The 19,060-nt window shown below is 31.9% G+C and overlaps 1 protein-coding gene across 2 annotated transcripts in view; it reads right to left on the bottom strand.

Annotated features, from left to right (window-relative positions):
• Window positions 1-19,060, bottom strand: part of Ncam2 (neural cell adhesion molecule 2) — a 477,943-nt gene that overhangs the window by 200,615 nt on the left and 258,268 nt on the right. For both annotated transcript variants that reach the window (XM_078044488.1, XM_078044487.1), the window contains exon 5: window positions 14,985-15,122. In XM_078044488.1, the coding sequence (XP_077900614.1) occupies window positions 14,985-15,122 (138 nt within the window). The remainder of the gene's footprint in view (window positions 1-14,984; window positions 15,123-19,060) is intronic.

Below are 19,060 nucleotides of genomic sequence, written 5' to 3'. Positions count from 1 at the left end.
AGCTGCCATTCACTGGAAAACTTTATCTAATTCTTTAACATCATTTTCTTGTTTATAAAGTAAAGTAAGCTAGAAGATCTATAAAAACTGACCACTTCAATAGTTTTTTAGCTTATGTTATCTTAAATCTTCTAATAAAACTTCTTCTCTTAACTTAGTGTAGGTTAGCAGAACACTATTAATATTTTATGTTCATACAATTTTGTGAAAAGATACTCTCCAAATAGTCTGTAAAATAATAATATCAAAACCTCAGGAGGTTTTTCATTAGTTCTAATGCCAAGGTTGTTCAGGGAGTTTAATACCCACTGTTTTGGACTATGGAAATCATTTTTATGTATACTATTATTTTATTGATTATAAATTCCCCAGTGGAATTAGGCAATATTAAAAGTTATTGCAATTCTATTTCATTCAGTCTTCTTGTTTTCTCATAAATCCTATGCCTCTCTATTTTTACTTTTTAAAAACACTTTACTTCAAATTTGACTGCAACAGAAATATTCTGTTTTAATACACTTATTGATATTTGTATTCTGTATCTGTTAATTTGTCAAAACTTCCTGGAAACAAATCCATTTTTATTCTTTAGTTGCTAGAAATAGGGCAGGTGTTTAAGTAGCCTCATAACTTTCAACAATATGAAGGCTTTGGTTACCTTCAAGTTATCATTGCCCTCACTGGGTGCTTAGGCTCCAGAGATAGCACTAATTTAACAGTTTAATTTCCCTTTCTTCATAAACGGCTCCAGCTATTTCATATGTCTTCCATGTCTTGTAAGCATTTCTCTACCCACTTTTCCTCAAATATTTCTCGGAAGATGGATGTCACCCTAACCAAGGGATACCTAAGTATGTCACAGTTTTAGTAGTTCAGACTAACCAACATCCATTAATCCCCCCAAATTTATTCTGGCTAGCAAAAACTAATCTCATTCTGCCACAGGCAGAAAGTTACTATTTATAATGATTTCTTTTCAGTTCTAAATATATATCAGAGACTAAATTCACACATAGATAGTTTATCTATCTGAGGACCACTAAAAAGTCACCTCACAATTATTTTACATCATTACTCTCTCTTTAAAAATCTTCAGACTATGTAGCTATTAGAAAATCACAAAAATAACTCAGTCCTTTACCAAGAAGAAACATAGACCAGTTTAATAATAAAGTATCTTATTGCTTTTACTTTTTGTTTTGCCATTCTCAGTCTACATGCAAAGAAAATTACTTTCTTTTCTTAGGTCTTCCTATAAATTAATTATTACATGATCCCTTACATTGCATTTAAGTATTGAAGATAAAAACGTGGAAAAATTCAGAAATCACATTTGTAAAACTAATTCCTATTATTCAATGAACTTACATTTTTTGCATTTTTCATAAACTCAGTTTCTTATAATATTATGGAATAAAGAATTTTAATATTATGTAGATGCTTTTTTTGTAATAAGGTACTTCCATTATGGAGACCACATTATCATTATTTTGATCAAATAACTGGTACTTTCCAATGGTTATATTAGGCTTTAACATAATTATTGTATCTACATTTTTTGTCTCTCAGTTTCTTCTGCTTTGCTTTTTACTACTTCTAAAATGCTGTAATATGATCTAACACCTCTAAATTTTCATTAATAACAGTTCTGGTTCTTGAAATAATATTCCATTTCTCACTTACAGAGTTGCTTAATTTAAATTTCTATTTAACAGGAATATATTTTCAACTAAAGAAACATAATTTAAGGACTATTAAGTATCAAATTATGGACCAAAAAATAATTCTACAACTTCAGTTTGAAAGACAGTACAGAAAACTGCAGATGAGTTGTTTGTGATTTTGAGTATCAGCATTTAATATTTTTGTCTTGCAACAGGATTTAATCAATATGTCTTTACATACTTGATTGAGAATGGTAACACTTTCCAAGTATTAATTGCTAATTTGTGAAAACAGTAAAGTGGTGATATAATGATGATGATATGAGTTTTAAAATCAAATCCATCTGAAGAAAACAGTAAGATCTTTGATGTGACCAGATTACAAGATAATGAAGATCAAGATAACTCATTACATTGATTGAGAAAAAGGAAAAACATTACATTGGCATTTTAAATTCCATTCTTAGTGATCTATGAGAAGTTGACAATTCAATAAAATAAGTGTTGCTTTCAGTGGACATAAATATAAAAGTAAACACAAGATAACAGATGATCTGTGGCATTTTCATAATCATGATCTGCATTTTACAAATGTTCACTAAATTAATCTGATTTATATGCTCTTCTTTAAAATTGACTTATAAAATAGTTCAACTTCACAGGTTCAAAACAAAGTAAAAATTTAAGCAATTTAACCTCTTTCTTCCTTAGTTACTTTTATAACTTGAATTGTTTAGGCAAATATTAATCCAAGTTTTATTCTTCCTTCTTCCTGCTTCAAAATATACCTTTTTCTGTATAATAATCCATGTGAGAGATGATATGTAAAGAACTTCCTCACTTTTTTTCAAACTGTGTAGTATTCCATACCATCTGGAAACACTGTTGGGCATGTTAGGTTACCTTGCTAAACACAGCCAAATACATATATTTTACAACATTTATCTATTTTAGGAAGTTCTGACTTAAGCTATCCAGAAGTGCAATTTGGAGGTCACCTACAGCAGAAAGTCTCAAAGTATGTTTGAAGAAACCCTAAGGTCTCCAACACCCTTTCAGAGGACTCTGGGGCCCTCTTTTTACCAGTTACATGTCTGTGGGCAGATGAATTTTCTCCTGCAAAAGTCAATTATTGACCTTGCCAATGGAGAAAAAGTTCAATGACCTCTTTATTGAATTTGGTAGCACATTGCAATGTCTACCTTGTATCTGCTAAGTCACAATAAATTCATATTCAAAACTACATAAAATGGTCGAATCTGAGCCATCTTGGCAGTGCCAATGTAGCCTGATCTGTACCCCAAAGTGGATGGTGGCCAAGCATGCCCAGGGGACTGCATAGGGTGGGACACTTGATGTTAGAGGAACAAAACAAAGATAACAGCCATGTAGTAATTAAAGATTGATCACAAAAGATGGGATTTATTTTTATAGAATTTTTAAATAACAAAGGATAAAATCTTCATAATTTATAATTCTAAAACAGAAAAATATAAATTTTGTATATGAAAGCTAAATAAAGACTCTCTTAAAGAAATTAAGTAGGAAAAGATGTACACATGAGATGAGAGAAAACAAACTGAAGTAATAGATTTAAACCCTATCCAATCAATATAATAACATATTTAATGTAAACTATATAAATGTTCTAATTCAAAGTCAGAAAATGTCAGTATAGATGAAAAAAATAAACCTCATTGTATACTTCTTATGAAAGGTCACTTAAAAAATCAAGAAACATTTAGGTTAAAATTAAATGGAAAGGAATAGACATTCCATGAGACCCCTAATAGGAAAAATGGATGGGTGAAATACAGAAGTATCATTGAAAGATTTCAGAGCAAAGAATTTTATCAGGAATAAACACAGTCATTTCCTAATGATAAAGAAGTTAGCGCAACAAGAACTCATAAAAATTCCAAATGAGTTATCAGTTGGCCCCTAACCTGATGATTAACAAAATTCTAACATAAAAATAATTCATACTCTTTTTAAGTACAAAGAAATACACTTGAAAATATACAGACCAAACAAAATGTATGCTTTGAATCTATTAAAGTGAAATTAGAAATCAATGACAGAATGACAGCTGGAAAATCTCCATATACTTGGAAGTTAAATAATATAATTGTAAATATCCTGCTGGAAAAAAGAATATTCAATAGAAAATTACAAGATATTTTCAAATCAATGGCAAAATACATAACATTATCAAGAAGTTAGTGGAGTACATACATATAGGCATGCATGCATCAGATGAAAGAGATTTTAAATGAATGTACTCAGTTTAACCCTAAGAAAACAGAAAAAGAATATCAAATTACCCTCCCATCAGTAAAAATAGAATAATAAAGGTAATATATGAAAAAATAAAAGAGAAAAAATCAAGAAAGTCAAAATTGGGTTTTCTTTTTTTCTTTTGAGAGAGATCAACATTACTGAAAAAACCTAACCAGGCTGATCAGAAAAGAGGGAGAGAAGAAGGAAGAGAACAAAAAATGAATGAGAACACAAATAATAATAGTAAGAGAATGAGAACATTAGCTCAACTACAGATCCTAAATATATTGACAAAATAACTTGAAGATACTATAAATAATTTTATGTCAACAATTTTCAGCAGCTTAGATTCAGTTGACAAATTCTTAAAAGATATCAACTATCAAATTTCACTTCAAAAATAGCCTAAAAATATTTTTAAAATCAAAGGGTTAAAATAATATTTTATTATATTATCACAGTGTAAAATTTAAATCCAAGTAGGTTTACTGATGAATTCAATTAATTATTTAAAGGAAATATAATTTAAATGAAACAAACTCTCCCAACAGAAAGTAGGAAAGTTTTTCTAACTTATTCTGTGAGGCCAATTTTCCTTTGAAATTAAAATCAGACAAAGGAATGACAAGAGGAGACAGCTGATGATTGACAGCCTATAAAAAAATACAATTCATAACAAAATTGTAGGGAATTAAATCCAACAATATATAAAAGAATAACACACTGTGATCCGGTGGGAATAGAAAGCTAAGTAACATTCAAAAATCTAAGAAATGAATTAACCAAATCATTGTATTTAAAAATATGCCTCATGATGTCATCTCAGTAGATTCAGAAAGAAAAATATGGCAAAATTCAAAATCCATTTTTAATAAAAATTCTTGATAATCTAGGAACAAGTTACTTTCTCAGCTTGATCATAAAACAAACAAAGAAGCAGAAACTACTAGTGTGCAACTAAGGAGATACATAATATTGTAAGAAAGTGTGTTTCCTCCCTCCAAAGTTTAAGGACCAGGCAGGGATAATCACTTATATCACTTTTGTTTAACAAGGTAGTAGAGGTTCCAGTAAAAAGAGGGAAGTAAAGCCATCTGGTTAGGAAAAACACAAGTAAACTATATTTATTCACAGTTGTTGGCATAACTACAGCCATCTTCTTTTCCCCCACCCCCACTTTATGAACACAGTCCTTATTCTTAAGAAATAACTTGCCGGTCCTTAAGGAGTAAAAACTTGTTTGTCTCTATCCTTGAGAAGTAGAAAATCACCTTCAATAAAATCAGGTGATGGTTATTAAGCCAATTGCAAAGGCTAACCCTGCCCCTAACCCATATCCATAATCTTGCATATCCAAAGTAATTCTTGAGATAAAGTTGCTGCTCTCTCTCTGCATGAGATAGCTTGTCAGGTTCCTGACAATAGATCTGCTTTTGCCTTTGTCCTTGGTGTGTTTGTGAGATCAGTCCTGTGCCAGTTTTCTGTCAACAGTGATACTGTATGATCATGAAATTCCTTTGGAAACTAATAATAAGCCAACTACAACATAATAAAATCAATAAGTAAATTTAGTAATATTTTATTTAAAATATTTATTTTTTAGTTGTAGATGGACACAATATCTTTATATTATTTATTTATATTTATGTGGTGTTGAGCATCGAATCCAGGGCCTCTCATGTACTAGGCAAGTACTTTACTGATGAGCCATAACACCAGTCCCAATATTTTAGAACATAATTTTACTACCCCCTCTATATAGATCTTCATCTACCTTTCTAATATCAAAACAATTAAAAATTGAAAATGAAAGACAACCAACACATGTAATTATTTTTTTAGTGCTAAGAGTCAAATAAAGGGATAAAATCAAGCACTGGCTTGATCAGTGTACCAACATTGAGTTACATCCCCAGACCCAAATTATACAGGGTATTTAGAGATAAATCTGGCAAAATATGTGCTAGGGCTATACACAGAACTTTAAGAAGCACTGCTGAGACTAATTGAAGACCCACATATGTAGGTATTTGTCAAAAAGAGGCATCCTTATTTACAAGAAAACAATTGTCCCAAAAGTGATATGTAGCTTCAAAACCACTCTACAATATACTTGGCAGTGTATGTTTGTGCATGCATGTGTTGTAAAAATTGATATAATGACTCCAAAATGAACATGAAAATGAAATTAACCTAGAATATTTGATTGCATGTTGAAACTCTTCTGAAAACAATAATGGAATTGAAGAGGTTACAACAAATCATTCCCTTATTATAAATCTGAAGAAACCAAGATAGTTTGATTTTGGGGCAAGAAGACAAACAGATGAACAGAATACAGTCCCTAAAACACATACATTATCAAGTTATTTCAAATCAAGGAAAAGCTTTTGATTGTTACAGTATAGTAATTTCAGCAAATGTGGTTAAAATTGGACATGCAACGCCAAAAAAGGAAGAAAAAAAATGTGTAGAACTATTTCCAAACCAAAAGTTTTAAAACTATCAGAGGAAAACATTGTGGAGTTTTATCATATTTAGTTTAGATAGTGAATTCTTAGATTTAACACAAGCACAATTCATTAAAAAAAATGGACTTTATCAAGGTAGACTTTTTTCCCTTGAAAGTCAGTGATAAGAAAATGAAAAAATAAAGCATGTTTTGGATAAAATATTCCAAAATTGTATATATGATAAAGGAATTCTGTACAAAATACAAAATATACAGGGAATTCTAGAACTCAAATTTAAGAAAATAACACAAGTAAAAATTGGTTAAATATTTCAAGACATTTTACCATGGTTTGGAGGTTGGCTTAGTGGTATGGCACTTACCAACCATGTGTGAAGCCATGATCCCTAGAACCACAGAAAAAATACAAACGCTATAAATGATTAGTGGTAAAGGTGATCAATGTATTTACTCATTAAAGAAATGCAAATTAAACCCACAATATGAAATTACTAAGTATTTATTAGTATAAATACACAATTTTTGATTCCATGAAGCTTTGGTGAGAACTTGAAGAAACTGGAATGCCTATACACTTATTCTAGGAACCCTTTCAAAGGGATTCTACAAACACTTTACAAAACATTTTGGCAGCATTTTCAAGACTATCATGCCATCAGATCCACCATAAAATGTGCCCATGCCTCTCATGGGTATTTTACTCAAGAGAATTGAAGGCACATGTCTGCACAAAGACTTACAGACAAATGGGTATAGCAGCTTCATTTGTGATTCAAAAGCTGAAACCTCTTAAAAAGAATTTTGGTGAATGGACAAGAAATACCAAAATAGTACTAACTTGAACATTTTGAAGCAATAAAAAAGAATGTATTTTGCTGCTTAGGATAACATGAACAAATCTCAGAATCATCTCAAGTGAGAGAAAAGTGTAAGATTTCACTTAAAGGAGAGTATGTACAGGCTGGGGTTGTGGCTCAGTGGTAGCGTGCTTGCCTAGCACATGTGAGGCACTGGTTCAATCCTCAGCACCACATATACTTTACATATTTGACAAAATTATATGCAAGATAACTGGAATTGGCTGTGTAAAAGGAAAGATGCCTGGTAGTAAAAGGAAGATGCCTTCCATATAATAGTAAGATAATGTGAATTATTTCAATAAAAGAGAAAACAATTTAAGTAGCAATGACTGCCAGTCACAATATCTCTATGAGTGGTATGTTCTCATTTTTGCAAAAAATAATTGAAAGCTGAAATATTGTTCCTGAAATTACAGGCTACCTTCTCTACACTTATATTGATGATATACCCTGAGGCTATATTACCTTTGTTCTTGAAGAATAAATGACGTAATCTGTGAAATAATTTGACACATAAAAGGGTCAACTCAAATTGGTGAGAAAGGTACGATGTTAGAGATTTTTAGAGATAGAATTAACAGTTCAGGTAGAAAGATCTATCAATATCTCAGAGATACTTTTGGATGCCTGGCATGTGACTTTTGGCCAAGATAAGGGCATTGAAATTTATGATCTATGGAGACATTCTCCTAGTAACCCCTAAAGTCATTTTCTGCACTTATTTTTTTTGTACCTGTCCTAAACAATGTTTAAAACCTAACTTGATTACCTTAGGGACCCCACTGTGAGGTTCACTGAGATACCTCAGTCACCCACACCTTTGTGGCCATAGTTGAAGATACATCACCTTGGTGTGTATGTGCAAATTGGGCCCTTCAGAATCTTGCTTGTAAGATTAGCCCTGGAGTGCCCAAAGCTGGCCTACCTTGTTCTCTATACCACATTCTTTTCTTCAAAATGAAACCTCTAAATATATGTACTCTGTGGAATCTGGCAAGTCTTTTGAAATATCTGAACTTAAAAAAAAAATTACAGATATGGACATTGTACTACAAGATATCACAAGGGGAAATTTTGAAATAAGGCAAGCAAAATTAATAATTCTTGCTAGAATTGATGCTTGGACTAAGTCCTATAGAGCAATTCGACTGGTCAAAAAGAAAAAGGAAGAAAGAAAAGAGAGGAAAAGAGAGATAGTCAGTAAAAGAGAGAGAGGCAAAGATGAGGCAAAGAAAGATATATAGAGAGACTGTGTCTGCATGAAGGATAAGAATGTTTAAAAGACCATCCAGTAACAGGAACAAGTATTATGCACAATTCGATGGTTATAAACATTTTTTTTCTGATTTCAATTAAATATTCTCTGATTCTTAAATATCTTCACTCTTCTGAACACTCACATTGTTATAATTTGGATATGAGATACAGGAGCTTTGAGAGGTCAAAGCTCCTGTATTAATACAGAATGTTCAGAGCTAACATTATTAGATTGTGAAAGCTGCAACCTAACCACTTCATCCTCCTTTTAATGGACTGACTCGGTGGTAACCATAGGTAAGTGAAGTGTAGCTGGAGGAGGTAGGTCACTAGGGGTGTTCCCTAGAAGGGGACATATTCCCTGTGTTCCTAGTCACTCCCCAAACTCCTTCCAGCTTCCTGACCCCACCATAAACTGAGCAGATTTTATCCACTGGATCCTTGCCCCATCATGTGCCATCTCATGTCATGCTCAGAGCTATGAAATTGGCTGTCTATGTGCTGAGACCTCCAAAATAATGAACCCTAAATAAACTTACCCCTCCTCTAAATTGTTCTTGATGGGTATTTTGGTCATGGTGATGCAAAAGCTGACTAGAACACATACTATGGGTACTTACATTGTTACTAAAAGCTATTAAATGTGACAAAACAAAAACTAAAGGGAACAAATACTCATCATAACAACTTTGATTGTGAATATTATTGATGCTGCTTCCCAAGCTGTCCTTTACTGCAGCACACTTTCAGGATTAGGACTCATGAATGTCTCTCTAGAGTAATTTAGACATTGATTGTTCCAAATGTCATTCATCTCCACAATGTCAGATCCTATCTTAATGGTCCCTTTACTTTAGTGATTGATTCTACAAAATGATAAAAATTTGCTTTATTGAAGTATCTTGTGGTCTCTCTGGATTTCTTGAAGCTTCTGTTGTTGTTATCATTGTTGCTTTTCCCGTAGATGACAGGGTTGAATTTTGTAATTATCAGCCAAATATTTGATAAGAAAACAACAAACACTAATCCCTATACGACCAGCAGAAGAATGCCGTCTGGTAGACAGCTGAATTTAGAGTGGGAATCTGATTCAAACATGAGACAATGCTACCTCCTCTTTTCATTGGTGAATAAAACATTATGTTGAAAATGGATACATGCATTTCTATAGCCATTCTAATACTTTAGGCCTCTTTAAAATGTGTTAAAAACCTGAATAAAAGGAGACATGGAGAAAAGATTAAGGACTATATGTTATCTCCTCAGATCAATCATTAATGTGGAGGAGAAAATCCCCCAAAGTTGACTTAGATAGAGAATCTCTTCCCCTGCCCCTCTGTCTCCTCATTTAATGTATATAAAATGACAGTTGCTAAAATGAGGATTAAATAAGAGTTAAAGTGAATATATATTTTTATATGTTTACATTCCCAGACTAATACATCAAATTTAATGGAATCACTTTCAATATTAGTGGCATTACAGCAGAAATATATTTGATAAAATATATAAAGTTTGTTTTTCACAAATGCTTACTTATTTATCTTTTTGTAAATTATATTTTGTATTTTACATGTTATTATATGGATTACCCTCATAAGTTACAGTCATTAAAATTACTCAAAATCACTTGTTGTCTGCATGTTGGAATCAATTATATTATTAATATGCACAGGGTGAGCTGTCTTTTATGCTCACTATTCTTTATGTTATTCCACATTGTGCACAACTTAAAAGGAATTACAAAGTAACTTTTCATTTATTATAAAAAGAAAAATACTTATCTTCATTACATTGACATTGAAATGATTAAAAATGGGTAGGAATATAAAAATCACTTCCAGAGATCATTGAAATATCAAAATGCAGTACACAGTCACACACACACTTACACAAATATCTCTGCCTATTATCATCCACTGTTGATTTTCATGTTCAAGGGAAGGCCAAAGACACAATTGCTTTAAAATTATACAAGTAGGTGTTTTTCATTCAACCTCAAATATCCTGCCCACATAACCCCAAACTTGAACTAGAGGTTATTGGAGCATTCTTTAGAAATTTACAAAAGATTTAGAAAATAATGAATCATTATGCCTGAGAAGAACATTTTATAAAAATAACCCTCTATTGACTTTATTTGAAATTTAAATTATTTCCAGTTCTTTCATGTGTATGAACCTTTAATGAGTCACTATGGAGTCTAGAAATCAGATGATGGGTGAAGTACCTGATAAAAGCAAGAGAGATGATATTGTCCTCTTTTAAAATAATATATCCATGATTTCTGCGTAAGTGGGCATGTTTGTGTCTATATAATTTACCTAATATACTTAAAAGAGTTCAGGAATTCATATTAAATTTGGCCAGACAATTCAACAAATCTCTCTGTTAATCTGCTTTTGAAAGATTTCAAATAGTGGCTCAAGAGTCAAACCTGACATGATAGTAAAATGAAGTCACTCACTGATAGGCTAGAGAAAAAGTTTTAGGTAGGGTATAAAGTTGAAAGTTTAATTGGTGGTCTCATAAAAAACTTATATAATCACATAAAAACATAGGAATTACTTAGGAAATATCATTGGAAAATAAATATTTGCCAGATGAGAGAACCCAGCTGATTATAAATAGAATGATAAAGTCATGTAACAAGACTTCTCTAAATTATTGACCAAAGCCAACTGTGAATCTATCTACAGCCTCACCCATTTTCTACTCATTTCTTCCAGACTCAAAATAAAAGGTATCTTACTTCTATATTTCATTTTTCATTATATGTTAGTGTATATTTATACTTCAAGTCATTATTATCTGAATTTTACACAGGTTACTTAACTGATACAGTTCAACCTTAATGTCTCTTGTAAGCTCATAATTATCAAATTCAGAATATAGCAAGGTTCATACCATATTAAATTTCTGCTAGTATTTGCTACTCTGGAAGCTCAAATTCACTTAACAAATCCTGAAATTATCTGTAATTCCTTTTACCTATGTGTACCGGTATGCCATGATGATTTTACTTCAAACATGACCTAACTATATAGCTCTCCTTTCATTTACTTGTTCTTTCTACCTGCCTCCATCCTTCTGTCAACTTTCTTACTCTCTTGCCAGCCTGCTTACTTCTCAATGTAAGCTCAAATTTGTTTTACAGACCAGGCTTTTAATGACACATCCATAGTTCTCCATGATCTGTCTCCACCTGCTTTAGGATATGGTCCACTAAAACTACGTATATTATATTCATATATATCCATCTTTCCCATAAATAATAAGGGACTTCAGTGAAGGTGATTATTTTAAGTTGTTGAGATCAGTTCTAAACAACCTGATGAAACTGATACTATGGTAGGTCTGTTAGTATTACAAGTATAAGATAGTGTGAAATATAGCCAAAATTTTGTATGTACCTATTGAATAAATTTATGAATGCAATATAAAACAATTTTGAAATGTCAGTAAACAATCTTAAGTTAAATTTCTAAAGTTTTAATAAGTTGGTACAAAAGATATGATAAAGGGTCCACATCAGGGGAAAGTGAGAGTAGAATTGTCTAGGAAAATTAGTGAAGTAATTTTAGGTGAGACAATGTTTAAATTAATTGTATAAGGAAGAAACAATCCACTGGCATTACATGTGTATAACTTCATAAAATTACAAACGATGTTAAGATAACAGCACTTAGAAATATGATTTATTTGATACTCAGGTCTGCAACTGCAGGTCAGCTGTGACTCTGTTTCTTATGTCTACAATCTGGTGTCCAGGATTAAATCGTCCCTATTTAAGTCATGTAGTTTCATGGCAGAAGAGAAGAGCAAGAGAGTCTGAAGAAAACATGAAGTGTCATGAAGTCTGAGTTAAGCCACTCTTCATGTTATACTTGCTTAACTGCCATTGGTCAGTCCAAGTCACACAATCAGTTAGGAGGGAACGCATGGAACTCCCATTAGAAGCAGTGTACTTACATGGCATTGGACAGTGATATACAATCTTCTTCAAGGGACATGGAGAATTTTTGTGAAAAATTTTACATAGGAATTGAGGAATACAGTAAGAAAATCATAGAGTCAAGACAAAAATAGGATCTACAACATTTAGTAATGTTAGTACTGCAGACGCTATGAAATATCTGTTAGATCTAGCAAGGATATCATTTAGCTAACTGCAGTTTACAAAAGATTCTGAATTAAAAAGATGGAACATGAGAGGAAAATGTGAAAAGTACAGACAAAGAAATTAAGAACAGATCTTGCAGAGTCAAAATTTGACAAGGAAGCAGAGGATATAGTCACAGTTGTTTCGAGCATTTGGTCAAGAGGTCAATACACTTGAGGGGGAAGGAGAGTTGGGAGTACCAGGATAATGCCAAATCTGTAAGGTAAAATTAGTATCAATTTAGTGAGAAAGCTTGGAATATGAATTGAGGGGAAAGTCACAGAACAAGAGTCAAATTTTATAGTTGAAGAAAGATAAACGAACACCAAAAATGTAGTACATTTTACTTATTTACATATTTTGTATCTAAAACTTTACACTGAAAAATCTTCAAGAGGTTTCATGAAAGAAAAATAAGGAAAAACTTTCTGAGTAGCCCAATATTTAAAAGGAGTCACTAAGCAGGACAAGAGTCCCTTAGACTGGAATACAATAATTTTCCTGTGGAATCAAGAGGATATGAGAGAGAAAAGCACAGTTGTCTTTCTGGCATTCATTAATGTGCCCTTGACAGGGTTCCAATGCATCACCCAGAGGGCATCTGCTAATGGTGAATTTTTTTTTTTTCTAATGGTAAAATTTTGTGAAAAACTATTGTTTTGAAGAAAAGAGTTATAAGGATGCTATTGTATAATAGTTTTTATCCAAGATAAAATGTAACTAATTGGCACTGTTCCAGCAAAGAAGGTTAGATTAGAATCTGTGGTTGATTCTGTTAAAATCAGGTGAAGAACTGCATTTGCAGGGTCAGACAGACAGATAAAAAATCACATTATCAATATGAATTTTTCAAGTGGCACAAGAAAAGGCATTCCAGCATTTATCTCATAGATTCTAAAGTACATATATACAAAATATTGAATTAAATAGTCCAGTTTGAATACAGACCATGGTGGACTGGAAGATTTAAACATGGGTTATTCAGATGCACACTGGTACCCAGATGATCATTCCATGAAAATGAATAAAATCACAAGTACACAACATTCATAGATTAAAGTAGGGAAACAGGTGAGAACACACAATAAATGTATTAAAGTTTTCTAGAAATCATAATATATGAAAGAATAATAAGGAATTAGTGTACTGCCTGTCATATGACATTTCTTTTTAAATATCATACTCAAGTTAATGTTTCAGTAGAAAAATCTACACATACACAGTTACAAATACATTTGTGTATGTAATCACATATCATAATCCTTTTATGGTAAATACTTACAACATACTACTTCTTATGAACTTTACACATATTTTAAAAAACTTCATATATATTAATTTATATTATAATCTTCAAGCTGACAAGAGAACACTGAGTACAAAGACTTACCCATCATGAAAGACACTTACATAAGTTTCCTTTTAGGAACCAAAATATGCTGCATATTTGAATGGATAAGCTAAATAGCTACTGTATGTTACCTTTGTTTATTGTATATAATAAATATATAAGAAATGTGTATAGAAAATATACATAGAAAAAAATACAGATACAAACAGATGCTTTCATTTTAAAACTTATCCTCTGTACACTGAAAATCTCCTCCTGCATCATAAGTAAAATTCTCCACTGACTATGATAACCTTAGTATTACTGGACTCTGCATTCCTAAAAAGGCCTCAGAAAAGCTAGATCTTCTCTAAACCCTGGTTTCATATGGATAAAGTATAGGTTGTTCATGACAGAATGTTTAAAGAAGGGGTCAACCACATAAGATTTTCTACACCTCAAAGTCATTTTGATTTTGTCTTAAAGGTATTACGAAGTACTGAAAAATTAATATGGTTGAAAGGAATAAAGTCAGAGAAGAATGCTCAAAGGAGAAGATAACTTCCTGATTTTATAAACTATCTATTAATGTCCATTAATATTGAAAAGTAACCTTATAAATTCAATTAAAGTCAAATAAGATAATATTAGCAATGAGCAATTCATCTAACCGCAAAGTAAAATCTGATACTTTGTTTCATTTGACATTTTTTGAAACGCTACAAACATTGACAAAAAGTAATTAAAGACTCTGAAAAGTGATGTCAGGGTGACAGCATTAATAACTCAGAGACACAGATCTTAATACTTTTATATGATATAACAGATATTGCCAGAGAGGTGGGGGGATTTCTTCTTGACATAGAAGATATTTACTAAGGGACAAGGTGGGTTTTGAGTTTAGTAAGTGTATTGTTAAAATGAACAACAGAATATGTACAAATTATTTACTGCTTACCATTAACAATAACGATGATATCACGGAAGTCAATTTCTCCCCTGGCTTCCACTCTTCCTTCACATCTATATATACCTTCATCACTTTTATTGATGTTGAGAATCTGCAGATTATTGTTAGCTAACATGGCAAAACGACCTGGAGAGTAAGCAAAGGGGAGGAAATGACATTAGTAATTGAAGGCTGAGTCCAGTGTGCTCAAAATTGCTAAGAGTTAAAATATGGCACTTGTCTGACACTATCAAACTTTTCATCAACAAACAAATTCAAATTTGAAAGTAAAATGTAATTTCATAACTTCAAGTTTTCCACTCTATATGACTTGTTACACCTTTTTTTTTCCCTGAAATACATTCAAGATTTTATATCCACATAAAATGGTCAGGTTATTATTTTCTCGGCGCTTTGAATGCAGAAATGACATAAAAAAAAGAAAAGTGCAGGGAGATTAGATATTATAGCCTTGAAAACTTTTGACTGCAAATATGTAGCAACTTGTGTATAGAAAATGGTGGAAATTTTATTGAACATCCTTCCTCAACAATAATTAAACTAATAATTCTACATATTCTGAGGAGGCAGTTAAGTGATGTAATAATGTTCAAATCACATTAAGTGTATGAAAATGCTTGTAACATAAATTTATTTAAAGTATTTTTTAGGGAAACACAGATAATCTTCTTTAGGAATTAATAGATTTGCTTTTATTAATTTTTTAAGATTCCATTTTATGTGTGTGCACATGTATATATACAAAAATAATCTGACATACAGCATGCCTTAACTGATAGCTTAGAATAATATTTTATAGCAATCTGAGATGCCAAACAGCATCAGCTTGACACTATTTTCTAAGTCTAATCTCATTTATAATCATCACAATTTTGTTGCAGTGTTAAAACCTATTCCCTTCTTATCTTGTAAAGAATTTTCTTACATCTAGTCTTTTTAAAACACATTGTACAGGAACTATCATAAATTTTAATTAATGCATCCCTATTTATTGTTAAACTTCTTTTTTTTTGGCCTGGATATAGTAGCTATAGTATTAAAGATACATTGGTTACTGAGATTCAGTCTTTATCTACTTTGAACATTTTGGCCAAGTAGAATTGCCATTATTTTAGGGTACCAGTACGTAGGATGTTTACAGTCTGGAGTTTGCTTTTGTAATGCTGTTCAATTTTACTGCTTTTCCTCTATCTTCTGGTAAGATAGAGATTGATATGTTATGGTATGATAGGGACGTCTCAAAACCCATTTGTGTAAAAGGTAGAGAGCTTCATCACCTGGATTGCTGACTGGATTCACTTTGTAGAATCTTTCTGCTACTCCTGCTGCCAACTGGACATGCTATGAGTAAGATATAGTCTGCTATGGTAGTAGGCCATTCAGATTTTGGGGTTAGTTTGCCAGAGCAATTCCTTGGTAAGATGGGAGACAGTTTAAGCTGGGAGTCACAGAGGGATTCATCAGGCAATAGACAGCCTTAAAGCAGGCAGAAAACTGGTTAACTCTCTGATAGGGAGTGGAACTCTCTAGATTCAGAGGCTGCCACAGAATGAAAATACTGATTACAAAGCCCAGACACATGACTTTCATCCCAGGATTTATAAGCTATTCCCTAATGTCTATTTCTTCTTTAGGTTGACCCTAAGAAGAGAGATAAAAAGGTTTATGTAAACCTTTCCCTGATAAATAAATCACAGACTTGAACTTTTGTCACCACAGGAAAGACTGGGAAGTAAGAAAGGTAATCTGTTAGAAGTTTCAAAGTTTAACACATGAGAAGTTCTGGAGTAACTCAGAATTAATAAAATTTATGAAATTTCAAAAACAAACATTTTTCTATCAAATTTTGTGGTTGGAAGTTAGAAAAATATATTTTAATAATGTTCAGAATTAGGAAGGATGTTCTTAATCATACATAGATCATTGTAATATTATATTTTAACTTGCTAAAATAAGTATCATCTTTTACCTCAATCCTCTCTAGTTATTATGTGTTATTTGAATTAAGAAAAAAGAATAAGGGTGAGTATTATTTTAATAAGTAAGGCAGTGTTTATATAAAAAAGAATTAGAATCACATAGTACTCATATTTAATGGCAAAAATGTTTCTTCTAATTGGAAAATTTTAGTCCCAAATGGCCTTTTTAATCCATTACTTTTACTAACTCTAAAAACTTTAGGAAAACAATAATTACCTGGTAAAGCTAAACACTATTATACATGCTTATGTCTACAAAATTTTTTTCAACACTGAAAAAAAGTTATGTGAAGATTGTGTCAAATCCCAAATATATTTCCAAAGCCTCATGATGGTTCTTAGTAAACTAGAGAAACAATGCATTACTGTTATGTGTTTCCAGAAGATATCTAAAGAAAGCAATGCTTCAGTCACCCCCCTAACTATAGGTTTTAGAAATATTTCACTATTATCAATTATGTTTTTATCAGTTACATAGAAACTCAATTTTAATTATCAATGTGAGAAAGATAAATTGAATAAGATAATACCCAACAAATTTTCTGCTTTATACTTCTTTAAACAAGTTATTTCTAAAGCCTTTCTTTCTTACTAAATCTTATTCTATACCTACTCAATGGTTTGTCTCATCTATCCTTATGACCAATCATCAAATATATTTTGATGACTTACAGATTTTCTTCAGATTAAAATGTTTCCGTCTTCCATAACTATCTTTTTTTTTTTGGGGGGGGGGAGGGATTGTTCGTGAAATTAAGCCCAGGGGTGATTAGCAAACTGAGCCACATACCCAACACTTTTTATCTTTTATTTTGATAAAGGGTGGGTCTCACTAAACTGCATAGGGCCTTTCTAAGCTGCTGAAGTTGACCTCAAACTTGTGATCCTCCTGTCTCAGCCTCCCCAGGTGCTAGGATTACAGGCCTTTACAACCTCTATCCATCCAGATGTACTACTTAGAATGGTTATAAGTACAACAATCAGCATATCTGACATTTAGCTTAGCATCTGTGCCTGCTTTTCTATGTCTTCACATGTCTTTACAATTCCTTTTAGGAAACTAGATGCTCAAGATAAATTCCATAAGTTATAGAACACTTTGTTCAAGGCAAATTCCAAGTTATCCTTGACATATCCTTAACTCTGCATAATCAAAAATACTCTATATCCTATTATTTATGTCTTTAGTCCAAAATCTTGCTTTCCCTTGGCAATTATTTCATTTAATTCTCAGCTGATCTCAGAGCCTGGAATTTTTTCCTTGAATCCCATCCAACTGAAACACTAATATCCTTTTCAAATACACATTAGATCATGTCATTGCCTTCATTAAAACACTTCAGTTATTTCCCCTTTGAATAAATTCCAAACTCCTTAGCAGTGATGTCAAAACCATATTGACCAGACTTGGCATTCCTCTCTACCTTTTTTCTTATTAGTCCTTGATTAACAAATACTGGTTTTAATTATCTACTTGTGCAAATATTCAACTTGTACTTTTTCAAAAGTTCTAGTTATGATAAACTGTACCAGTGTCTGAAGTATGTCATCAATGTTGCTTTCACCTCTGGGCTATTGCACATGGTGTTCTCTGTTCATTAAATTCTCATCACCTAAGTGCTATTTATATTTAAAGGTAAATATTTTTCTCCCTGCAAGAATCTTTGACATCTTTCTTTTCCCTAACTCTTTCAGTGTTCTTTTTTTTCCTCTGTTACCATTTTCCTTCCCATAGACACAATATACTATTTTTCACTGATTTATCTATTTACCCCTTTAAAGACTATTAGTGTTTTGAAGGGAGTGAACATTTTTTATCTTGTTTACTATGAATCAATGCATCTAGAACTCAAGCAGGAATACACAGGGTAATCCATAACTGTTAAATGAATCTTTTATACCAGAAGTAGATTAATATTTTAATGAAGAATATGAGTCTATTAATTATTTGTGATACAGAAAGAATACTTTAACCAAAGACTTTTCAAAGTTTATAAGATCATTTTCACACTGACCTGTGTTCAATGAGCATATGTATCTTTCTCCTTCTGGGTGACAATAAAAGTCAGGTTATTCAACTTTTAT

Source organism: Ictidomys tridecemlineatus, chromosome 3 (genome assembly GCF_052094955.1).
Source record: "Ictidomys tridecemlineatus isolate mIctTri1 chromosome 3, mIctTri1.hap1, whole genome shotgun sequence".
Classification (NCBI taxonomy): domain Eukaryota; kingdom Metazoa; phylum Chordata; class Mammalia; order Rodentia; family Sciuridae; genus Ictidomys; species Ictidomys tridecemlineatus.
Note: the sequence above shows the minus strand (reverse complement) of the source record. Positions and strands in the feature narration are given on the sequence as shown.